Here is a 26,204-nt window from a genome sequence, read left to right on the forward strand (position 1 = left end):
TTCCCACGGTGACACTGACATATCCCGGTGAGGGCGAACGTGTTATACTTGAAAGCAGCAACTGTCATCACAGCGGTCTTACGGGTTTTGTACCACTCAGTCGTGGTTCCGAAATAACGCTACGCAGCATAAAACCAATTAAAGAGAGCATGCACACCTTCGGAACTATCACTTATTGCGCCCAAGCTAAGAGGCGACTGCAACCACGCGACCACAAGTTTGTATTCTCAGATGTTGTAACTTTCTGTCCCCTGTGGCCGTAGTTCTGCCTTCTTAATATTAACTCGCACGACAGCCTCATAGCGTGCGTATGTGTATTGCCCCAAGCACATGTGCGGGAGAATAGTGATTATGCGCTCGTGCGTGCGACTCCCATGCGTAATAGCAAGTTCAAGTCGCCCACGAAAATATTGCCCTGCGTCTCCAAAGGAAAAAATAAACATACGTACCATAAGTGCAAAATAAGTACATAATGCAACATCTGGGCATTAAATTACAAAGCAAAGACTACGAAGCAAAACGCGCTCGTAAACATACGAAGAGCGCCTTTGTGTGGAAAAATCGCTCCGCGGAAAGGTAAACCTACGTCTCAATCAAAAAGAGAAAAGGTACTTTACCAGCAGCGCAAAGTACCGGCATAATTCTGCCCCTGTGGAATAAATCGTGAAAAATATTCCGGCTTTTTAGAAATAATTAAGATCGAACATGCTAAATTTTCGCGTACCACTCGTGGTTTTGCGATACTAGGCGGACAAAGAATGCGCTTGAACCCAGTCACTTTATATCATGTGAAAGGTCATGTGTAAAGCTATCGGATGATGCTAATCCAATGGTGGCAGCCACCACCTGCAGGGGTCTCGCAATGGGCACATTTTACGTTTTTCGAAACTTTCGGTTTTCGTTCTTTTACCAATGAAAAGGATGTGCCTTTCACACTGCCTGGGGGACTGGCGGCAACCTGAAACAAAAGCTAAGATGTTACCAGTGGATAAAGATCTCTACGAGGCGCTTCGTTCCTTCTCACTGCTTTGTCGGTATGTTCGTCGCTCTGGGGCTTCTCGTCAAGGGCGCACAGGTAACTCATGTACTCTCCCACGGTTTGAATGAGCCTGACGGAACTGAGAGACCATTGGGTAAACGTAAAGTGATGCTCCGCGGACACTACAACAAGCTCACGCAGTGTGGTCATTGATTTCTCCGTCAGCGGGACACATGTAGCAAAGAAGAGGTAGAAGGTCGCGTCCTCGTGGGTGGGTCGCGCAAGGCCGCAGCCTCGTGCACCCTGCCTGACAAAACAAACTCGCTGCGCGTCTCCCAGGCAAAAATAAAAGATTGTCTCACTTGGCGTCTAAAGTAGAGACATGACGCCACCTTTTGAAAAATAATCAAGGAAATCGAAGATGGCATTTTTGAGAAAATTGAGATGCAACATTGGCAATTTTCGCCTACCATGTGTGATTCTCAAGATAATGACGCAGAAACAACTGGGCTGAGAAAAATGAATTTTATACAGCACGAAAGCTCCTTCAACGTCCTATCGAATGGCACTAAGCTCGATGTTCTCAGACGTTCCGTCATGAAGAAAATTGGCAACAAAGTTTGGTCTTTTTGAACGTTTACGCCAAGTTTGGCATTTTTTAAGAGAAAATCTGTGGCTCTCAGAGTTCTGGGGGTGGCTGTCGACAGTGTCCATTGTGCAGCCTATAATCACAAAAATCCTCCAGTTCCTCGGCATAAAGTCAGCGGTGCTGGATCCCGTCAAAGTCGGTCCAGAAGAAAGCGCGCCCAAGCAGCCTCCGGCTTTCCCCCTCTCCTACGCGGAAACTACTACACGCACGAGCATCGCACGTGGCGCGATTTGCGTCGTTTGAACTGTCCTCTAACATATAATTTTCTGGGCGAATTAAAAAATACTACTTTCAAACGTTGTTCGATTTAAAATGAAACTACCCAGAGGAGCTTTTCCGCAGGACAACAGCCTCTGAACAACGACGCCTTCAGCAACTGATTACTTCGGAAGAATTAGGCGATCAAAAACCGTCGCAGCTCCTTAGGCGCATGCAACAACTTCTGGGCGATCGCGCGACATCTCTCGATGCATCCATCGTGCGCGAGCTTTTCTTGCAACGACTCCCATCCAACGTTCGCTTGATACTGACCAGCTCTGAAGGCATTACCCTAGAAGCCTTGGCACAGTTGGCCGACAAAATTATGGACAACATGTCCTTGCCCATGTCAGCTCCGGCATTGTCGTCTATATCCAGCGAGCAGTCCGAGCTGGCAAAGTTACGTGCGGATCTCGAAAAGCTCACCGATCTTGTCACAACCAGCCTTCGAAATCCCCGCTCCCGCAGCCCAATTTATGTACGCACGCGCAGTCGTTCAAGGCCGTCCGATCCCAACAGCAACTTCTGCTGGTACCACGCTACCTTTGGCAACCATGCTCGCAAGTGCACCCCACCATGTTCGTTTGCGGGAAACGGACCATCCAACAACTGATGGTGACCAGCTCTGTTGGGACCCCTTGTCGCCGCCCATCTCTTTTCATCGACCGATTCACAGGCGTCCGGTATCTCGTCGATACCGGCGCTGAAGTTAGCGTTGTTCCTTCTGCACCCGGCGACAAGAAACGATGCATCGCATGGACCCTCGAAGCCGCCAACGGCTGTCCCATCCCCACATACGGCGAGCGCTTGGGTACCCTTGACATTGGTCTCAGTCGAAACTTTCGATGAGTGTTTCTTGTTGCCCAGGTTAAGCATCCCATCATTGGATTTTTTGGCACATTTTTGCCTTCTCGTCGACATGAGCCGACGCCGCCTTTTGGACACTCAGACGAACCTTACAGTGTAGGCATTCCGTCTTCTCCATCTCTGCTAAGTCCCGTACTGGTCCGCCCAGCTCCCAAATCTAGATTTGAAGCTATCGTCTGAAGTTTCCCAAACCTCGCGCCGTCCCCCAACACCGAACGCCCACTCAAGCACGGCGTCCAGCATTACATTGCCACGACAGGGCCTCCGGTATAAGCTCGAGCTCGCCGCCTCGCTCGTGAGAAGCTTCGCGTCGCTCTACAGGAATTTCAACATATGCTGGACCGCTGATTCATTCGACCGTCATCCAGCACTTGTGCGTCTCCACTCCACCTCGTTCCGAAAAGGACCGGAGATTGGCGCCCGTGTGGCGATTATAGAGCCCTGAACAAAGTAACCATCCCAGGCCGTTATCCGCTGCCCAATCTCCGAGACTTTGCAGCCAACCTACATGGTGCAACCTGCTTCTCAAAAATCGATCTTGTACGCGCGTATCATCAAATCCCTGTAGCTCCCGAAGACATCCCAAAAACCACCCCATTTGGGCTATTTGAGTTCGTCCCTCCCTAGGGAGTAGAATGAGGCCTAGCCGACGTAAGAGGAGAGCGGTTTTATTTCGCGACCAGCGCGACCGGCTCGTCTGGGCTGTGCGCTTAACGGAACTAACTGCCGAGCGTTTTGCGCGCGCAGTAGCGATGTTGATGAGGCTGGCCCCGTTGCGTCGGCATCGTCGTCACGACAGGTGCTTTACCTTTCTATTGGTAACGGTCATCATTACAGTTTTCGTTGCATTGAACCACATTTGCCATTGTTCACACCAGTTTTCAATGTAAGCGAGACACTTTATTCAGTCTAATTTGGCAATTTGGCACCGATTTCACTTCAGTGTATATCACTGTATTATCTGCATATAGCTTTATAGATACACCATGACACAGAAATAGAAGAGGACCCAGAACGGATCCTTGGCGAACGCCAGAGGGAACCCTCAACATTTCAGATTCGCCGTCAGATAGCTTTACATATTGCGAAAGTCCTGTCAGGTATACGCCTCAAGCCATGTTAAAATTTGTCAAACATACGTTTTATCTTGTGCAAAAGTTTTGCGTGAGACACCCTGTCGAATGCCTTAGAGAAGTCTAAAAATATCAAGTCCGTTTGGCCGCCATGACCAATAACTGATGACAAGTCATGAGTTAGTTCGATTAATTGAGACACAGTTGAGACCTCTCCGAAAGCCATGTTGTGTAGTAGAAAGAATGTTGTTGGTTTCCAGGAAAGACATAATGTGTGAGGCTAGAATATGCTCCAGTGTCTTACAACATGTGCTGGTAAGCGATATTGGTCTGTACCAGTCGCGTATCAGCAGATTTGTGAACTGGAACAACACATGCAATTTTCCAATCTAATGGAATGATTCCAGTGGAGAGCGACGTCTTAAAAATAATGCACAAGTACTTCGATACCCACTCTCCATCGCGCTTGAGGAAGGTATTTGGAATGCTGTCAGGTCCCGTAGACTTTCTGATATCAAGTTCTAGTAAAAGGTTGAAAACGCCATCCTCCGTTATGTCAGAGGAACCAAGATAAGAAGTACAACTAGAGGCATTGAAAACGGGCAGCGTTCCGTTATCATTTGTAAATACTGAGAAGTAGTAGTCCTTAAATGCTTCCGCAGCAGTGGTGGTGGTACCAACAGCTTCACCATTAATTAGAACAGACGTAATGCGGTTTTTACTTAGGACAATATGTCGCCAGGAGGCCTTAGGGTATGTGTTCGTGAAGTTTACGGGAGTGGTTTTATAGAAACGAGCTTTGGCCTCCACTAATTTGTTTCTGAGCTGTCTACTCAGGTCTGAGAGTCGATCATTAAGATTAGTTGAAAATTTATTTTTCCTTTCTCTTCTACACCTACAGATACGTCTTTTCAAATGGATGATTTCACGACTTACCCAAGGATTTACTTTACGTTTCCCGAGTACTTTTTTCGGCACATGGGCGTCTAATATTCACATTACCTTCTGCATAAACGACACCCAGATATTATCAACAGAAACGGCTGGCTAACAAAGGGGACATAATCAAATGCCAATATGTCAATGATAGCGGTATAGTTTGCCCTATTGAAATTGTAAACTTTACGGTTCTCGGCATGATTTCTTTGTAATGGCCCTGTTGTTGATTTTAAGATAACCATGTCGTGATCAGAAATACCAGTTACAACCTCAGAGAAAGTGCAGTCTGCCCGAAATCTGTCATTTGCGAAAACCAAGTCAAGGATAGACCGATATCCTGCTTGCGTTTGAGTAGAGTTCTTGTCTAGTTGTAGGAGATTATGACAATAGGCAATATCAATGAAATAGTCTGAGGCAGTCTGACAGAGTGTACCACCGGAGTGGTTGTCCCAGTTTATGTTAGGCATATTGAAATCCCCAGTGAGCAAAATTTTACAGTGTGGCGGTAGGTAGCAGCACATGTAATCATTTATATTACACAAGTAGTCAGCAGCTGCAGCCGGGGGGACGTACACAGCACCAACAACAATTTGAAGCACCAGAAGATTGTACATGACACCAACCTGACTCAACACCTTCAATGTCATCTTTCCAGGCACATCGTATACAATCCTTTACAAAAAGAGGACCACCACCTCCTCGTGATGCCTGGTCTTTGCGGAACAGAATATAAGGAGTTATTTCACAATCATCTATGTCAAGTCTTAGCCATGTTTCCGTGACTCCAATAACATCAGGGTTGTGCTGCAAAACAATACTCTCCAAGTGTTCCATTTTGTTTACAATGCTACGCGCGTTGGCATTCACCAGTGTAAAACTCTCAGGACGGCTTTGTCATGGAGGTATCGATTGACGGGATGATTTAGAGCGTGTAATTGGGCCCTCACTGGCATTGGGCACAGAGACTGGTTCTAGCGGTCGGTTAGTTTCGCTATTCCAGACGTATACACCGTTTTCCAACCAAGACTCGTCCCCAGCATGCTCGCAGCGCGCCAAGCGCTTCCCTCCTCTCTGGAATGTGCGAACACCCCTCCTGACTTCCGAGCGGCTGTGTTCCGGTGTTAACTGCGTACGTTGACGTCGTGATACAGTTGTCCTAATGCGTTTCCCTGCATACTAGTGCTATGTCAACTAATCTACGATCGACGGGTAACCACTGTGTCATCTTCGGATGCACGAACAACTACCGGAAACGAAAAATACTGGAGAATGAAGTCTGTGAAGTGCACGGCCAGCAGCGCGGGCATTGCGGTTGCAAACTGTTTCACCTGCACAGATTTCCGCATGACGATGAGGAGCGTCGGCAGTGGATAGCATGCGTAAACAGAAAGGATTTTACGCCCTCACAGTCATCTCGCGTGTGCTCTGAACACTTTGTCGATGGAAGAAGAACAGAGAGGAACCCGACGCCGATGATCAACCTTGGCTATGAAAGAAAGGTGCGTCTCTCTGGGAGTTTACAATGCGATTGTTTCGCCTTATTAAGCAATGTCTCACATGCTTCATGCATATCTCAGATGAAGGTCGGTCGACGGCGCATTCTAAGGCAACCCTACCTGCCGAGAAAAAAAACGAAAAGTGAGTAACCGGAATCACGTTGGGTTTCAATTGTGAGACCGTGAAAAGTACTGTTGAGATTACCCGGTGTTTGAACACCCTGTCAGATTTCGTAAGCCTAAGCACTGGAATATCTCTCTCCTCATGATACATTTCTCAGTGACTTTGAAAATCGTTGTTAGGTTCGTCCCGACGAAACGCAACCAAGAACAGTTCCCGGCATAGACTTGGTGCAGGGTGCAGCAGATAGCAGGGATGAGGTGCCTATCACTACTTCGTTTCCCGGCATAGACTTGATGCAGGTCGCAGCAGATAGCAGGGATGAGGTGCCTATCACTACTTCGTTTCCCGGCATGGACTTGGTACAGGTTGCAGCAGATAGCAGGGATGAGGTGCCTATCACTACTTCGTTTCCCGGCATGGACTTGGTAGAGGTTGCAGCAGATGGCAGGGATGAGGTGCATATCACTACTTCGTTTCTTGAGCAATATTTACATAATAGCACTGTCCCTACACAGCTTGGTTCACACAGCACAACCTTGCTGTCCGACGTGCAGTTACCGATAGCAAGTTTTCTCTTACTTTCACTTCTTCTTGAAGTGTGACTCTAGTGCAGAAAGGAGTCCCCCTGAAGTGCAGCACTGCAACACCGGTGAACCTGGCACAGCACAAATATTTCATGTAGTTCCATCTGTGCCAACAACTTCTGTTGAAACACAGACAGACAATGACTCTGCAAGTAGCTTTAGTAGTTCTTGTCTTTACCCGGTGTTTGAACACCCTGGCAGATTTCGTAAGCCTAAGCACTGGAATATCTCTCTCCTAATCATACATTTGTCAGTGACTTCTCTGAAAATCGTTGTTAGGTTCGTTCCGACGAAACGCAACCAAGAACAGTTCCCGGCATGGACTTTGTGGAAGGTGCAGCAGATAGCAGGGATCAGATGCCTATTGCTACTTCGTTTCCCGGCATGGACTTGGTGCAGGTTGCAGCAGATAGCAGGGATGAGGTGCATATCACTAATTCGTTTCTTGAGCAATATTTACATAATAGCATTATCCATACACAGCTTGCTTCACACACCACAACCTTGCTGTCCGACGTGCAGTTACTGATAGCATGTTTTCTCATACTTTCACTTCTTGAAGTGTGGCTCTAGTGCAGAAAAGAGTCCCCCTGAAGTGCAGCACTGCAACACCGGTGGACCTGGCACATCACAAAAATTTCATGTATTTCCATCTGTGCCAACAACTTCTGTTGAAACACAGACAGACAATGACTCTGCAAGTATATTTAGTAGTTATTGTCTTTAGCAGCACAGGCAATATAGAAATATAGTTAACACAGAAATCATCTGTGTTCATTCAGGATCGCAACCGTGACGTCAGCCACACAGTGGGAGGATCTAGCCTTAGCGGCCCATGCATACAGCTTGCCACTGAACTTGGCAACTCTCGATTCATCCGTGAGGTCTCGGATGTCGACTTCTGACATTCTGTTTTACACAGGACTGTCAGAGGAAGTGTTTCAGAAGATCCTTCTATGCCTCGAACAATCATTTCGGCCCCTCTCACAATTGCCATTGGAGGACCAGTTAGTGCTTGCATTGATGCGCCTCAGACTGGGGACTTTGTACCGAGATCTTGCTTGGCGGTTTTCTATATCTCCATCGTCTGTTTGCAAGATATTCAACAGTGTCCTGAAGTCACTGAATGAAATTATGACATACTCCGTGGTTTGGCTGCCGAAGTCAGGGATACAAAGCAGCATGCCAGACTCATTCATTCAGAGCGGTTACGAGAACACCAGGTGCATTCTAGACTGCACAGAAGTTTTCCTCCAGAGACCAAAGAAACAAATGGCCAGGGCACAAACGTACAGTTCCTATAAGGCACATAACATACTTAAGTTTTTGATTGTTATTGCGCCAAACGGCTTTATAATGTATGTGTCCAAAGCATATGGAGGTCAGGCCTCTGATAAGTTCATTGTGAAGGATTGTGGAATTCTAGAGTACTTCGCACGAAATGATGAAATCATGGCTGAGAGGGGCTTTACACTGGACCCTTACCTGGCAGCCGAAGGGGTGAAGCTAAATGTCCCAGCCTTCACAAGAGGTAGGTGGATGCTGAATGTGCGAAGTGTCATTGTGATATTGCTGCTAATTCATGCAACAGCTTCGCTTATCTCAAACTTTCCATTCCATTAGGTGGTCTGACATTTAATATTTGAATTTTTAATTTCTTGTGATTATTCAAGCCATAATACCTGGTTAATGACGTTACGCTGTACATGGTCTCACAGTGCCAAGCTGAGGCTTGCTAACCAATACCAAAAGTGTTAGTTAACCTACCGAGTACTTGGCAAAAAAAGTAACTGAGCCCAGTACCAAATAGCAATACAATTTTTCCCCGGCTATTACCGTTGTAGTAGTGAAATCCGGGATGTGCTTTTTTCCTGAAAAATAGTGTGAGGCGGACTTGGCAAACTTTGGAGTTCAATTGGGAAAATACAATTTCTTACAAATTAAATTTCATAAAAGTGCTAAGAAGTCATGGCAAAATCTCCCCCGAGCATTGACCCCATAGTCTTCAGACAAGTAGAATTTTTAATACTTTTTTTCTTGGCCACATCGGGTGAAATACTGTGTTTGTACCCCCTCAAGGCAAGGCACAGCTGTCTGAAGAGGAGGTCACCAGAACCCGACGGATTGCATCCGTTAGAATCCATGTTGAGAGGGCCATCAACCGAATGAAAACCTATCGAATATTTAAGTCATCCCTTGGCATCAAATGTAAAAAGACAATCGATATGATGATTTTTGTGTGTGCAGGACTGTGTAACTTTAAGTCACCCCTTATTGCTGAATTAACAGGCACACAGGAGCAACAATGGGGGAAGACTGCACATGAAGCATGAATAAAACACTTCAGTCATTGAACTGTATAGTTGAACTTTACTGTGTACCTGGAAGAACATTTCAATTTCTCAGTTCCCGTGATATCTTTACATCTGTGACAGCTGCCGGTACTCCAAGTCCATGTCCAGTGTACCTTCCCGGCTCATTTCCTCAAGCCGTGGTAATATACTTCCAAAATAAAACTTCTTTAGCCTTGGAGTTGTTTTTCTTACATCACTGCAAGGTACCCTTGCAAGTACTACAGTTGCTACTGACCACACATAGAAGAAGCACAGTTTTTTCTGAGTGTACAGCATTGTGTACTGAACTTGACTGTAATAGTTGTTTGGTCCGCTTTCTACGAGAATGTAGTCCTCGCCTTTCTTGGCTATGTCATACCGCCCGCTGCCAAACCCTCCCCAGGGGGGGGGGAGGTGTGTACACCCTCCATGCATTTTTGCAACACCCCCCTGAAATTTTTCAGGTGCCACCACTAGCTCAGCTACCAACACGTTCTGGTAGTGAGTCCGGCGCAGCGAATTACATCCTGTACTGTCAAACGTAGGCTGTTAGCAGGGCCGGCGATAGGGGGCGTAAACGTGTAAGGCGACCGGCTTAGGCCCGGCGCACGCATAGGCCCCACGCACGAAGCCCTCAATCAGGGATTGCTTTTTTTTTAAACATCAAGTATGCACTTAATCGTGTGAAACAGACCCCGCGATGTGCCTTTGCCTCAGGCCCCGCACACCCCTAGCACCGGCCCTGGCTCTAGGGCCACAGTCATGCAGATGATCGTACCATGCATTTGTCCAAAACCATTTGAAAGTGGCTGTTCGATGCATATATTGCGCGCATATACGAGCAAAAATGCGTGCGGGCACGCAAACTCAATGTGGATCATCAAGAACCATTTTGTGCCCAACTCAATCGAGCGAGGTATTCTGCTTTTTTTCGTCTAAGGTTTTCACCGCTGGTTGCTAGGTGTTCATTGAGCTTCGTGAGACAAGGAGCTAGTCTTTTTTCTTTGTCGGTCGTGTGACTATGCATCTTGCTGAAATGCGTGTCATAATGAATCTGTATTTAATATACTGTGGTCTAACGTAATAACATGTACAAATAAAACGGGAAATCTCTGCAGATATGTCACCGTGCCATGATTCTTTCCGAGTCTAAGAAAAATTCCGTAAGTGGAACCTTCACCAGGCATACCCATCACCCCTTGAGAGCTCCCCCCCCCCAGCAGTAGATTTCTGGGGAAATCACTGCTGTAACCATGGGTTGTTCAACTAGACGACACCATATCTATAAATAAAGAAGTGTCCTGTTCAGGGACAGAGACATTCCATAAGCTTCACGACATCCTACTTTGTGACATATTTCCGGTCAGGTGTGAAACACATGTAAAATTGCTGACAGAAACATATGCAGAAGGCAATGGTTACAGTCGACAGACGGCCACCCTTGCTTGATCAGATTGACCGGGAGCTGGAATTCCGTGTTCCATCCAGCATACCGCAACCTATACAAACACTTCCGCATCTGTTTCACCTTAACGTTCCGTATGGTGAACATTTTCTCCATGAAGTGGGCAGGGATAGTTCAGCAAACTGTCTTGTGTGTGCATCTGTGGAAAACACGGAATACATCGTTATGCACTGCATAATGTATGCATCCCAAAGAGCTACATTCAAGTCTGCTCTAGACCGCTAGGACAATAGAACCTTCGATATAATCAAGATGCTGGGTGTATGGGAACTCAAGAAGAGAGATGCGGCGTTATCAGCGCTTGTCAACTTGCAAGCGCTCACTTGCGCTTGCAAGTGAGCAGTGATATGGGATCTGTATTTTAGGACCGCATTCTAGGCACGAGTTCCCCGTTCGTGTTAATTTCTCGCATCTCAGTTGAGTTCTAGGGGATGTAGCTATGCATTTAATAATAATAATTGGGGGTTTACGTCGTGAGACAACAGAGATCATGAGCGACGCCACAGCGGTCGGCCTGTGGATACTCATGTGCATGTAGAGTTCGGTGACCTGGAAGGCGATATTTTTATATTTTCATTTTTCTTTTTCCTTTCATTTCATTTAGTTTGTGGGAGAAGCAGAATTCGTCAGGTGATGAATTTAACATATTCCGTTTTTTTTTTTGTGTAATCAAACTCAAACGTCTCTTGTCTTTAGTTGATAAAAAGTGTACCCTTTTACCGGAAACTTGGTAGGTGATGAAAACCGGCTTGCCGTAAGATAGTTACCATGATTCTTTGCACAAAGTATATCCTCAGTTGTCTCGCGACGTAAACACCCAATTATTAAATTAAATACAAAATATATCATGTTGCAAAACGTGTGTTATAGGACACAGATACTTTCTTACGGGACTGTCTCATATTTATTACGCGTGTTTTCAAATGTATCTCTGCGTGTTTTTTGTTTATTTCCATGGCGATAATAAATCAAACTATGCACAAACATTAGCTGTGATCCTTACACGCGTCTATTTCCTGCATCATGTTCCATTATGCAAAATACAATAGTATTGAGGGTTTGTCAGGTCTACCTTTGTTGTTGCACATCGGAATAAATACACTATAGTTACACATGATGCACACTGTTTGGAATTAACCGCCAATTATATTAGTGCAAACAACGGGTAACAACTGTAACGGTGAACAAATATATCACTGCTAAGCAAGACTGAGTGGTTCAAGTTCGGTAAATTTATACACCGCCAATCGGCGACATAATTTGTTGTGGGGACGGCACGCAACAAAGCATGGTCTCTGATACACCTTTCCATTTTGCGCTGCAGATGATGTCCTTAGGCCTGCTCACGTATCACCTTGATTATCTGGTTATCAACAGCCCGCTGTTAGCGACGGCAACCGATTTGAACCGCGTCCCACTTTGGATTCCACAGCCAGTTTCTCCGCTTCAGGTGGATGAAAATTTACAACGCTGCCTCTTGTATATTCCATCGGCTACGTCATCCGCCCACGTGATGCTCCCAAGTGTACTTAACGGATTTCAACTGCGGCATCATCTGAGTTGTGGGCACGGCACGCAACAAAGCATGGTCTCTGATACACCTTTCCGTTTTGCACTGCAGATCAGTCTCAGCAACTCATGTACTTATTCCTACAAGAGCGATGACCCTTTTCTTGTTGTCCTGCCGTGCCCACAGAGTGTTCTTGCCCTGCTTTTTGCATGCCTTGACATGTTTCTAGATTTCCTTATGTTATCTGGGGACGTTGAGAAGAATCCGGGGCCTACTCCGGAACAGATGTTAGCTCAGATACTGGCCAACCAGGATTCCGATAGGAAACTCTTACAATCCATACAGCTTAGCCAGAAACAAACGGAGGCTTCTCTTAGGGATCCTACCAAAACAGTCGGAGAGATCGAATCCCAAGTAAAAAATCTGGAATCAGTGAAAGCTGCCGTCCAGGATTCCTTCTCGCGTATTACACTTTTGGAGCAGACCGTAACATCCTTATCACAGAAAGTAGAAGATCTCGAGAGTCGTTCCCGTCGGAATAACCTAATCATATATGGTACTGAGGAAAAGGAATCTGAGTCTCAAGACGACTTGCTATCTAAAGAGATTCTATCTCTGGAGACATCTTAAAAGTTCAAGTTAGCTCCATCGAACGCATACATAGTCTCAACTCCGTCCGCAGTGACAAGCCGAGACCAACGACATTGAAGTTTTATAACTCTTCTGAGAAGTCGGAAGTCATGAGGTCCTGCTTCAGATTGAAAGGTACTCACTTAGCGAGGACTTTCCCAAACGTATCCGTGCTGTTAGGAAGAATCTTTGGGCAAGTGCCTCTGAAGACCGAAAGAACGGTCGTAAAGTTCGACTGAACTATGACAAGTTAATTATCAACAACGAAGTGTACATCTGGAAAGATTCAACCTCAGAGCGTCAGCTTCTTAACCCTAAATCCACTAGCTCGGAATCAGCATCTTCTTTAGGTACGGTTACACGCTCCATGAGCCGAGCGAAAACATGTAGCGATCGTACTACCTGACGACCCCTGAAAAACTTATGTGTCTTGTCGGGAAACATACGAAGTGTTGTTAATAAAAGTGACAGCTTGTGCTCCTTAGTGAATAATTGCAATGCTGACATTATAGCCCTCGCAGAGACATGGCTGAACGATAGCATACTTGATCACGAAATACTTTTACTTTTATTCGCCATGACCGAGTGGGGCGGAGGGGAGGAGGCGTGCTGCTTGCTTTTAGAGATGGCCTTCCATTAGTACCTGTTCACGTACGTTGTGATTTAGAAATAGTTTGGGCTCATATAGTCATATAGAAATAGTTTGGGCTCTTTCATATCCAAACTGTGGTCTATTACTTGCTGTTTGTTACCGCCCACCGACCATGTGTGAATGTGTAACAAAGTTAGGAGATCACCTTAGGACAATTTGTACTATGTATCCATCTTCCTCTATGGTCCTCATGGGTGATTTCAATTTTCCTCAGATTGATTGGGCTGACAATATACATAACGTTAACCTCCCACCTTTAGCACGCGATTTTGTTAACTTATGTTCATACTACAATTTGGAACAACTCGTTAAGGTGCCCACAAGAGTTTCGAGTTCTTCCTCCAACACACTAGACCTTGTTTTGTCGAACATACCTAACATGTTGTCTACTCCAAGTTGTTTTGACGGTCCAAGTGACCATACATTTTTAACTTTCAACCTCGCCATTGTAACCAACCGGCCTCAAAGGGTGAAAAAAGTCATAAAAAAACTACGGGTGCGCTAACTTTGCTGCCATCAACACAGAACTATCGATGTATTTTGAAGAGTACGCTAGTAGCTTCTCTGATCGTACTGTTGAGGAAAACTGGATTCTATTTAGAGACAAGCTACATTCCCTGGATTGTCAATACCCCCCCCCATACCATCCTTCACTATATCTTCCTCCCCGTCAGCACCCTGGTTTAATATTAACCTTAAACGTCTTCGCTCCAAGAAGAAGCGCTATTTTCGCAAGGCCAAGACTACCAACACACGTGAAGCATGGCTACGGTATTACCAGCTCTGAAAAGAGCTTTTTATCATCTCTGAAGTCCGCGAAGCGTCTATTTCATCAAGTGACGTTACCAACACTAATGCAGAGTAACCCGAAGCGTTTCTGGAAATTGGTTACCCCTGATACGTGCTCTGATATTCATTTCACTGATACATCGAGCATGCCAGTGCAGAGCAACCAGTGTGCTGACGTATTGAACAATTACTTTGTTTCTGTTTTCATCTCTAAAGATATGTCGCATATTCCCATCATTTCTTCCCCTGACATCCCGCTAATGCCGTCATTTTGCATCACATACGAGAGTATAGTTAAATTAATCGACAACTGTAAGCTTTCATCTTCATGCGGCATTGATAACATCAACTCAAAAGTTCGAAAAAACACTAAACTGGAGTCGGGAAAGTTTCTTACTCTGATTTTTCGCCAGTCTCTTGAAAGCGGCGATATCCCTAGTGACTGGCGAGTGGGAAAGATTGTCCCAATACACAAAGGTGGCGACAAGCACTCCCCAACTAACTATAGACCGATATCCCTTAACTTGCGTCGCCTGCAAACTCCTAGAGCATATCATTGTCAAGAATATTATTCTCTTTCTTGAGGAAAATAATTTCTTCTATGTTTATCAACATGGTTTCCGGAAAGGCTTATCGTGTGAGACACAACTTTCGGGTCTAATCCACGACATTATTTCATCAGTTGATACGGGAAACCAGGTTGACGCAGTGCCACATCATAGACGTTTATTGAAATTATCGAAACTCAATCTAGACCCTTTAACGTTTACCTGGATTCGCAACTTTCTAACCAATAGGGTACAATTCGTCGTTGCTAACGGGATTTCTTCTTCACCGTCATCGGTATCCTCCGGGATTCCTCAGGGCTCCGTTATTGGTCCATTCTTGTTTTTAATTTTTATTAATGATTTACCGTCAGGAATATTATCACGAATACGACTGTCTACCGATGACTGCGTAGTTCACCGTACCATCTCTGATTCTCTAGATTACTCGACCCTTCCGGACGACCTTGACAAAATTTCGCAGTGGTGTACAACATGGCAGTTACCGATTAACATAGACAAAAGCAAGGTCCTGTCATTCGGACGCTGCAAACAGTGGACTACAGTTATCGACTTGGACCAAGTGCAGTGCAACGCGTCTCGTCCTACAAATATCTGGGCGTGTACCTTTCTCACGACATCTCTTGGGCCAGACACATTTTCCACGTCATCTCAGCTGCTAACTGTTCCCTGGGGTTTTTGCGCCGTAATTTACGTCATAGTTCTAGCGCCGTTAAGAAACTTACATATACTTCACTTGTACGTCCAAAACTTGAATATGCATCTCTTATATGGGACCCTTATCAAATCACCTACATAGAAGCGTTAGAAGCTGTCCAGAACAGAGCGGTCAGGTACATATGTAATAATTTCAGTCCCGAGTCGAGCATCACGAGTATGAAAGACCAGCTCTGCTTTCCTTCGCTTGAAGCACGTCGCACCATCGCTGCATTATCACTTTTTCATATTATCTTTCATAACAATTCCATTAATTCAGACATGCTTACCAGGGCTACATTTATTTCCCAGAGGGTTGACCACCTGTACAAGGTGGGCTTGGTCCATTGTCACCATAACTACTCCCTTCATTCTTTCATTCCTCGCACAGCCAAACTTTGGAATGCTCTTCCCTCGAACATAATCCTGCTTCACGATCCACAGAAGTTCAAAGCCGCCCTCACAAGCCATCTCCTAGGCTAGTATGTGCGTAATGACTCGGTCCAGTCTTCCTTCTCCTTCCTCCCACCTTTTTCCGTTATGCATACAGGTAGCAGTATAAACATGTAGTGTGTATACATTGTATACGTGTGTGTATAGATATAGATAGAGATACTAATAGATGTATAGATATATAGTGTGTATACATGTATTCATGTGTAGAGTTGTTAGATATGTGCACACATTTTTTAAATTATCTTTTTGTTGTTATTTAATTCTTTTCAGGGTGATACATGATTATTATAGCTGTGCATTATTTCTCGTATAACAGCAAGTCGCAGTTATGTCACGCCTATGTCGTGCCCCCCGTTGTGTAATGGCCCTTGTGGTCCCTCAACGTATAACCAAAATAAATAAAATAAATAAATAAATTTAGCATTGAGTGCATGTTCCTCTTTACAAGCAATATACCGTTGAAATGAACATATTTGCACCCCCTTTTGTAGATACATTTCAGAAGATAGTGTCTAAGATAATTTGTTCACACAGCTCTCTTTGCATACCCGATGATTTCGTAATACCTACAGAGCTGTCAATCTGGATATTCCGAATCCCGGGATCCCAGCCAGTTTTTGACGTCCCCAATTTCGTAAGAGCCAATTTGACAGGAAAATCAAACACCTGTAGGCCGTCAGGCGCAGACTCACTCTTTCATGAGGAAATGACACTTTTCATGTCTGGAGGTGGCAGAGGACACAGCTGTCTACATGTGTTATATTTGTCTCTTTGAAGCGTGCCTCTCCAACAACACAAAAATTTGTCAGACCTCTTGGTGTTGCAGGCACAGCACCAACACCTGCATAAAACTTGCCGCACGCATTATCACTCACAATAACACAAGTGCCTGAACCAATCTCCACTCTCAGCTGGCTGAAACGTCACTTGAAAACGGTGGGGAATGTCTTCTTGTTTGTATGCGTCTGGTACCGTCCGCGGGTCGGCTGTGAAGGGCCATTCGTCCAGGATGTAACTGATGTAATGCAAGTATGTATTCGTCACTGTCAGGAAACAACTCATGTAACACACCGCTCATGACTTTCTCCACGGTTCTCGCTTTAGACGCAGCCGATTATTACTGTAGTCTTGCACAGTTGTGTCGTCGGGAACACTCGTGACGCCACAGAGGAACCGGATATGGATTACCCATACGATTTAATTAATTTCCTTTAAAACGGGAAACCTGTGACCTTTTTTATTGTACGTGTATCGTATGGAGCACAATCGAATGCAGTCGTACTCCGAACACCCTCTGGTGGTCAGGAGCGTCGCTTTAAAAATAGCAGGAGAAACACAACGCAAGCCTCACAACGTACAGTTCTATACTTCAATAGATCTCCCAGTGCTATGTCAACACTGCAGAGACTGAAGCGTCACAGTGGTGGATGCGGCCACCCTTGGAACTATTCGCGTGTTCTCGAGTACATGACCACGTGTACTTTACGCACCAGTGGGCACATCACGTCACAATGACATAGTTCTCGGGAAACGCTATTGAATGATGGCGGCTGCAGAAAAGCCACCAGGAGTGGGATTCAACCCACACCTGCTTACTGCCGCAAACAGAAAGCGAATCATGGTGCTTGCCCTTCCAGTGAATATAGTTCTTGGAATTTACACTGAGGAATGTGAAGATGCTGCCCCTTTAATATCCACGCTGGACAGTCTCATTGGCCACATGAGTAGCGCAGAGAGAACCACATCGCTCATCGTCCTCTTCATAGGGCAGGTTAGATCCATCCCAACGCCCTGCAGGAAAGCTGCCATCTTTATGAGATGATTTCCTTGCAGGTGAACGAGGGCATCGCGGCGCCGTTGGGGAAAGCAGTGATGAAAAGGTAGTATGAACAGTATATAGTATTGATCGTTTGTAATTCCATAACACCGCAAAGCATGGTTGTGCTTGCTAGTTGAATAGGCGGTGAAGGGCATTCAAATGTTTCAAATCAAAATGTATGATGCGTTTGTTTTTATTATAAGATTTTTAAAACAAAAAGCTACGGCGAAGATTGCAGATGTCGTTCCTTTTTTACTTTGTTATTTTCGATATTCCTGCATTCTGTGCAAGTGAGTACTTTCTTTATATAAATTTGTATGATTGCTTAGATGTGTTTCGCTCAACACAAAACATTATGGCATTTTCTGTAACGGCGCAAAAGTTGACAACGACACAAGTGCCAGTTAAAAACGATCTACTGTTGGGGACACGGTTGTCTAAAACGAGCACTCCGTGGTTTATCTCATCTGAAGTCTCCAGGTGCTGTAAGACTATTTCTTTTCGGTAACAAACACGTGCATCACATGGTCCACCATAAAATACAATATTGGCACAACAGAGGTAATATCGGTAATACGACGAAGTACTGACAGGCGATTTTAGATAACCGTGTACCCAACACTACTTCAGTATAACGCTAGTTAGTCATAACTATTCTATTTAAGATGGGTAGTCTGGTGCACAAGATAATACTAAATTTTCCGGTCTCGCTATCCCCGCCTTGCCAGTTTCATTGCAGTCGGCTGATTGCAAAATCACCGCCAATAACTCGGATACTAAAGCCAGCCTAAATGTATTTTTACTAGCGAGTTTCAGTGAATCATTTTTCCTCAAACAGTTTGTGAACGGTCTCGCGGGTAACGAATGAGACGGGAAAGTGACTCAGAGCGTGATCATCTGATTGGTTGGTGGCGAAACCATACGTGAACCATATTAAGGGAAATGATTCACTAAGGCGGAAGAGGTTTCTCCCATTCCGCGGCAAGGATTTTCCACCCCGCATACGCACTTACAGCGCACATTTGCCGCATGTAGATACGCGGCCTGAAGCCGACAAATGTAAGCTCTTGCAGAAGCACCACCACCGCTAAACATCGCTATTTTCCTGTTGCCTTTATGCATACATTTATATATACGGCTTTCGTCCGAAATTTGTGTCTCTGGGTGCTTAGAAATCCATTGTTCCCAAGCAGAAGACATGGAGGATGGCGCCAAATACGTGCATACACGATACTGTGCAGTCTACCGACGTTTTCTTCTTTTTTCTACAACTTTGAGGAGTCGTGTGAGCGAAAATAGACAGCGAGAAGATGGAGAGGTAGCAAGCTAGCTGGTGGTATATATCCAAAACTTAAAAAACCGAGACTAGGGGACAAAAAACGACAAGACTTGGCGATGATTTGTTGTTGTTGTCAAACGAAGAGTCTATCATTTACGACTGTGAACGTGTTATCAGGTCTGACGCTCCCGAACTAAATTTTACTGTCGAACACCCCATGAATGGCGAGCTACAGTTTTTGGATGTACGACTTTTGTTCAGCCCTTATGTTTGCTGCAACTATGGCAAATTAGATCCTAAACCTATCCTGCCTGCTACTAGCTGTCATACAAAAAATTGTCAAGTTTGGAGTCATAACGGGCCTACTGTCAAATGCTCTGTAAAAGTCTTGTGTTCACCAGTTAGATTCTTCTCTGTACCACCACCTATCTCGGTTGAGGGACGCGGGGTACTCCCAATGCATGACTTTTCGATGTCTGATGTCGCTTCAAAACACGCTTTTTTCCGTTTCCCTAAAAGAAAGGAGGGTTACTGGTCATCGTGTCGTAATTCCTTATTTTCATAAAATATCTCATAACCTGCTTTTTGACGCTAAGAAATTTGATGTGAACCTTGTATATAGAAATGACTTTCGATTAGACTCGTTGACCCCCTTTGAAAAAGTTGAAACTCCGTGTGAAATCCACAGAACTGTGTATGTGAACTGTCGTTCTAATATCGTATATGAGATACCTCTGGAATGTGGTTTTTGTTGTGTCGGCCAAAGTAAACGTTGCCTAAATGATCGCTTGCGGGAGCATGCCCTCAAAGTACAAAAAAAGGCGATTGTTCTTCCGAGTCGGTAAAACACCTGCAAGTTTGTTGATGTTGTGCGCCCAGATGGCATAAAAACTTTCTAGTGTCCAGTGAAAGTTACCTTAAGAAAAGGCTTATGAAGGAAAGGCTGTCCATTATCTCTTCTGGGAACTGTGTCATCAAGCCTTCCGTGACCTTCCCGTTGACTTTGGGGATGTTCTTACGTCCTCCCCACCCTTCTGCCTCACCCACTTGAACTCTTTATATGTTTGTTTAGTTGAGTAAACTTTCAGCTGTGTTTGAAACCTTGTTTGTGTTGTCGTTTTTCCTCCCCTAGTCTCGAGTTTTTAAGTTATGGAAAATAAATAGTTTTAGCAAACCATTGCTAGTACGGTTTGAGTGGAACCGTGTCAACACGAACCAATCGGTTGACAAGATTCTAAGTCACGCATCGGATGGCTTCCAAGTTCAGAGGTGGCCGTACGTGTGCTGGGACTTCGAAGTGCTGGTCAGAAATTTTAGACTCGATGACAGGACAACCAATATCAGCTCGCCTGAGAACGCAAGTACGTAACTCTAACAAATACTTCGCACGCAATTTTTGATCGCAAAGTTTATATTTCGTGGCACTCCGTGCATGTTTGGTTTCGTTTCGCACAATCTATTGCTGTGCGAAATGTTCCGTTACAACGCAGCCAATTTGACGTTTCAGGTAACACAAAAAACAAGCAACGTTTCAGATATGATACACCGAAATGTACAGGCAGTATTTTACACAGCAATCCTCTGCACTATGGGAATCATACGCATCCTCCTTGCATATGCATCCTGGGAATCGTCTCCTTTTAGTTTGTGGCGCAGTTGTGACTTTAATGGAATGATTTTTATATTATGAGTTTATAAATGTTATCAGAGCCACGCACAATTCAACAGGTAAGTACAGACCACGGTATTTGGCGACAGGTGGCCACACACCTTAGTTCAATTTTCTCTTACGTTCATGGCTTTTTTTTTTTTTTTTTTTCAAAAGCGTATGATCCCAGGGTACGCGGTACATTTTATGTCCTTCTTCTGTAGAATTAGCGCAGTTAAGCGCTGAGCATTCGCCCATTTTACGTTGAAAACAGGCTGACGCTAGCGACCCCAGCAGTACTTCGGACCGGAAGCCTATATCCACGTGACATTGCTTCCCTTGCGTCATTTTGGCAGGAAGTTACAAACCACCGATTGGTCCCGATATGCACGAGAATGTTCCCTACGGTATTCTAAATTGTCTCTTAAATTCCGCATAGAAGAAACATTTTTTATTAAATTATTCGGGTTTCTCACCATTCCTCACGCTTTTTGTACGGGGAAAATCGTTAATCGATAAAGCTATGAAGGTGGGGACATTTCTATGTGCGAAGACAACTTAGGACACAATCACTTCTACATGGATAAACTATGCTGTACTTCAGATACTACTGATAGACTTATGTAAGTTTGACTGCTTTGCAGTAGTGTCTGTTATAAATATAATTTTCTCAACTCCTCCAGGTTTCGGAAATATATTGACACTGGACTCCTAGAAGTAATAGCACACCAGCGTGAACCAGGACAAGGTTTCTCTTTCGAGGAGCATGATGGGTGAATATGTTTCCGCCTTCCATTTTGTCAAGTGCTCCGCGTTGCTGGTATACAAAACAAACGCATTTTATCAATACATGTACTACTGGTTTCTCAACCAAGTATCTCCTCAATACTTCGGTTGAAAGTGAGAACCATAAACACGCATATGCCACGAAATGGACTTTTTTTCACAACGCTTCTGCGCATGCTATGTGACCCTGACGTGCCGGAGATGAATTCCTACATATTCAATAGATGGCGCCAACATGGCGCCGGCCGTACTTTGGCACACGCCGAACATGTTTCTTTGGACAGTTGGTAGGATACGACACCAGTGTGAAAAAAGTACATCGCTCTGTTTATTGTGGTTTCGTTGTCTGCCACCTCCTATCGCAGTAGGTCTTTGCAATATATTTTTGCGGTGTAATATGCACCGTTAAATGCGCATTATTTTGATTTGGTGTTGTATTTACTCGTTGAAGAAGAGACACCGCATTCCCATTGAGAGATACTGAAAGCGAAAATCAGCACAAATAATGTCGTATCTCCGGAGCACATTCGTTTAAACGTGAGATAGGCAGATTTTTTTCGTGCCACAGAATGAACGATACGCTGTATGTTCATCAAGGAACGCTGAATATGTGTGCGAAATATTTTGGTCCAACCATCTTTTGGAACCGCGGCAGCGGAACCCCACTGTCCGCCATCTTCAAGCAGAGCAGAGATATGTGAAGCCACGAAAAGTCATAGCTGTAATCCACTGGCAAGTACGACAGCATGTACACGTCGGGCGCATCTACGCCATAAAGCGAGGCTGCGCCCATGATTGTTTCGGAATGAATTATCGTTTTTTGTTTTTTGTTTTTTTCACTCGGTAATGTACCAAAATGGGATAATGAAGATCTATTCTGGGGGAGAGTTTGATGTGGGCTTTTGGAATATTGCAACCGTTTCAATTATTTCGGATATCGGCGTAGCTGACCCGTAATAGTGACGAACTCGGATCCGGAGGCTGCACTAGATGAGGTGCAGTACGCAAATTCCACCGGCAGCCACCGATCTCTCTAGAGTGCTGTGGAGCGAGTGCTACATCTTCGGCTGGTCAAAACGGAGTGCTCTGACAACAGCTTCGCCAGTTGCTTCTTTTTTTCTATCTCCTCTCTTCCAGCAGCTCGGAACGCTCTCGCTTAGAACATTGGTACCGCCAGTCGAAGACACCGTTAATATATTTTGAGTTGTGCAATTCTTTGTGCTCTTCGGTTTTATTTAAAGAACTGCGTATAAACTTGAGGGCCACATCAGACCCCTTGGATGAAGAGAGGACACACAGTTCGTGGGAGCAGCATTAGATTGTTTCATGTGGAACTATGGGGTGCGCTTCAAAGTTAGGATCGTTGCCCTGTCATGTGCGCCCAATATTTCACCCAGTTCCTCTAATGTTGTTCTTTTATCAGGGCCGCGAAGGCTGTTTCAGATACCGCGTATCTCATGACATATGCCCATCAGAAAGGATCATATTACATCCACGTAAGTACACGGTCTTTGAGCGTTCCTACGCAATGTTTTGGACAAATGTTAGACACAGCGTGAAAGCGGGAAATACAAAACGACATGGCTAGAGAATAAGGATCTTTTATGTCATGTGTGGTATTTTAAAATAATTTTTCGCTGTATCTCGCGAAACTTCAATTGCACATATGTGTTACTGTACTCACGTTTCGCCCATTCACAGTTACTTGGTTCGGTCTACGCCGAAACTGGCTTCATTAGCGACATCCTCGCGGTGGCCGAACACAACGGCGGCAGAAACAGCGATTGGTTGGTCATTGATTTTTGTGAGCACTTCGTCACAGGTGCGTTCTTCTCTTTGTGCCAAAACTTACGGAGGGTGTGCGAGCCTGGAACGGCTGCAAGTCACGTCTGCGATATGTTTAGGATATCCTTCACTGAAAAACTGGTATTTCCCTGCCCTAGTTTGAGTTTACCCCGCTTTTCGCTGTTTCCGTCAACAGCAGGATATGCATTTGGTTTGTATTCGTTTATTTGCGTGGAAACGTGTGTAAGTCCAGTTTCGTAACAAGGTTAACATTTATGATGCAACGAAATTATGCCGAATTTCGTGACGCGATAACTCGGTAAGTAATAAACCGATAGCAACCAACCGGCTAAATATATATCTAAAGATAGCTTACACGTGTAATACCCAAAACGCATTGTAGCACACAATCTGGATCGGCGAGCAATCCTGGTCGCCATGATCCCGCTGGACACACCTGCGTTGGTTTTCCCTGGGTTTTCCGAAGACTCCGCCAGAGAAATGTCGGCACAGTTCCCCCTGAAGTCTGCCCAGGAAGCATACTAACCCCCCTGTCCCCCACCCATCTGTCCACGTCTGTACGCCGCTCCCGGCGCTAACAAGAAATTAAAAAAAAAAAAAGAACACCTGCGTCGTCCGCACTTCACGTTCATGATCCAGGTGTTCGCTGGACTCCGTCTGGCGAGAGTTTGGCACAATACTCACTGAAGTTTCAAATTGAAAGGAAACATTGGTTCAGGATGTCTACTTTAACTAATTCACATCAAATGAAATGCTATTTCGGCGTTTGTCGATGTTGTTTTCTTCGTCCGGTCCGCCGCCATCTCGCCCGATCGGAACCGGCAGAGCGAGTAGCGAGCACGCTAGTGAGAACGGTTGCCACTGCGCCTGCGCCAACCCTCCGCGAAATGTATAATCACGTTCGCGAACGGGGGACAAGTGTCCGCCTTGTCGATCTCGGTTGCCGAGACTCGCTCCAGTGACACGGCGGCACATAAGCGCCGCGTGAGCCGAGAAGAAGTAAAAGGAGAAAAGGCCCTGAGCCGTTTCTACATCACGCGAGAATCATGTCTCTCGTCCGCGACTGCTTTCTCCGAATGACATTTGTAACTTTTATTGCGCAGTCACAATACACCGCAGATCGAAACTATTTTGCATGGTGACTCATAGTGCATAGCTTTACAGATGAGACAGGGTTCCGAGTCATATTAAATGCCACTTCCATGCGCCTTCGGCGATATCGGCTTCCATAAGAATTAACAAAATTTTATAAAGTTGCAAAGTTGAACTATCAAAATTTTGCTAGAATGTCGGCTTATATGAAATTAAAATATGATCAGAGTCGAAGGAAACAGCAATCACAGAAAATGTAGGCGCGAGAGGAACCCACAAAGTCCTACACCGATCGGTCGAGAGAGCTACGGGTGCGCCGAAGAAGATCAGCGGCGGAGTCAAATTCGGCTGCCGGAGCGCACTGCGCGCCCTTATCGTCTTGAATAAATCAATAAAGGCTTGTACTTTTTTCACTAAAATCCCGCAAAGGATCAAAGGAATTTGAGTGTGACGTTTTCATGTCAAACACTAGGGCTACGACACGACTGCGGGCGCCCCAATTTATTCGCGCAGCTCAAACCATATCTATGTCGGCAAGCACTAGACTGCATTCGGGTGACCCTGAAATGTATTTAGTACTTTGGAAGGTGTCTACGATAACAGATCCGAAGACATGATAAGCCAATCACCCTCGTCCTTTTTTATTTTATTTCCATGTTAGCACCGCGAAGCAACTGTGACTATGAGCGGCGTACAGACGTGGACAGATTGAGAGAGGACAGCAAAAGGAGTGGGCGGTTAGTATGCGTCCGGGGCCGACTTCATGGGGAATTATGCCGACATTCGTCTGGAAAGTCTGCGGAAAACCCAGGGAAAACCTCAGACAGCACAGTCGGTGGCAGGATTCGAACCCTTGTCACCCCCCCCCCCCCCCAGTCGCGGCGTGGAAAGCGATCACCCTAACCACACTATGCCACGGGAGCTGGTCCCCCGTCCTTTGAAGAGGGTGCTATGCTTCGATTTCATAGCTTGCTTTATGCTATTATTTTCCTACAGTTCTTCAGATGTACTAAAATTCGATAATAGTTCATGATAGACATGACGCACGCCAGCTGGTGGATCATACTCACGATGAGTAGCGCCTGAGCTTGGGCAACGAAGACGCACAGGTGCCAGCTCTCATTGCGATTCAATGTTGCGATGATGGTCGTATAGGTTTTTATGCGTTCCACATGAAGTTTTAGTGGGCGGTGCCATGTGGGCATTCATGTCGCATTGCACTGATGTGCCCCAAAGGCGTCCTTTATGAATCATCGGAGCGTGCTCGGCAGTACGAGCCAAGCCAACCCAACCTAAACACTAACTGGCCCTACTTTCTTTCGTAGGAAAGATGTTTAAAACCGAAGATTTACCGCGCATCGCTAATTTTCTATCGATATTTCACAAAGATGGTGGGATATATCAGATTCTGCAACACCTGGCGAGGACTATTGTGTGCACTCCTCTCATGAACACGGTGAGTTGTGGTCACATTACGTATGAAACATAGGTCGGCGGGCTGCTTGTGGCTCACGAATAAAAAGAAAGAAAAAAAGCTGCGGTCATAGCAACATCGCATTCGCATGCACATTGGAAAAGTACAACTCAAACGAATGGGAGGGATACGATTATACGAATTCTGACGCTAAGTTGACAAGCTTATTTAAGCAGCAGCCCCTCTGGATAGTTGAAATAGCATGCATCCAGGCCACGTTTCACCGTCGCATGG

At 45.2% G+C, this 26,204-nt stretch overlaps 2 protein-coding genes and 1 long non-coding RNA gene across 3 annotated transcripts in view; all 3 read left to right on the forward strand.

Moving 5' to 3' along the window:
- LOC135392999 (alpha-1,3-mannosyl-glycoprotein 4-beta-N-acetylglucosaminyltransferase B-like) overlaps positions 1-26,204 on the forward strand; it is an 81,025-nt gene that overhangs the window by 16,241 nt on the left and 38,580 nt on the right. The gene's annotated exons all lie outside the window — the stretch shown is intronic.
- On the forward strand, positions 7,861-12,907 carry LOC135390485 (uncharacterized). Its single transcript, XM_064620188.1, has 2 exons — positions 7,861-8,500; positions 12,507-12,907. Exons 1-2 carry the CDS (start codon positions 7,861-7,863, stop codon positions 12,905-12,907), a joined length of 1,041 nt encoding a protein of 346 aa, XP_064476258.1.
- Positions 23,055-25,946, forward strand: LOC135393000 (uncharacterized). The gene is made up of 3 exons (XR_010422367.1): positions 23,055-23,094; positions 23,300-23,420; positions 25,822-25,946. It is a non-coding gene; the product is annotated as an uncharacterized LOC135393000 (long non-coding RNA).

This window comes from Ornithodoros turicata, chromosome 4 (genome assembly GCF_037126465.1).
Source record: "Ornithodoros turicata isolate Travis chromosome 4, ASM3712646v1, whole genome shotgun sequence".
NCBI lineage: Eukaryota > Metazoa > Arthropoda > Arachnida > Ixodida > Argasidae > Ornithodoros > Ornithodoros turicata.

Bases quoted from the DNA above. Each gene is read 5' to 3' on its own strand.
- LOC135390485 (XM_064620188.1), top strand. From the start codon at position 7,861: ATGTCGACTTCTGACATTCTGTTTTACACAGGACTGTCAGAGGAAGTG. The intron at 8,501-12,506 runs GTAGGTGGATGC...ACATGTTTCTAG, and splicing joins TGTCCCAGCCTTCACAAGAG to ATTTCCTTATGTTATCTGGG.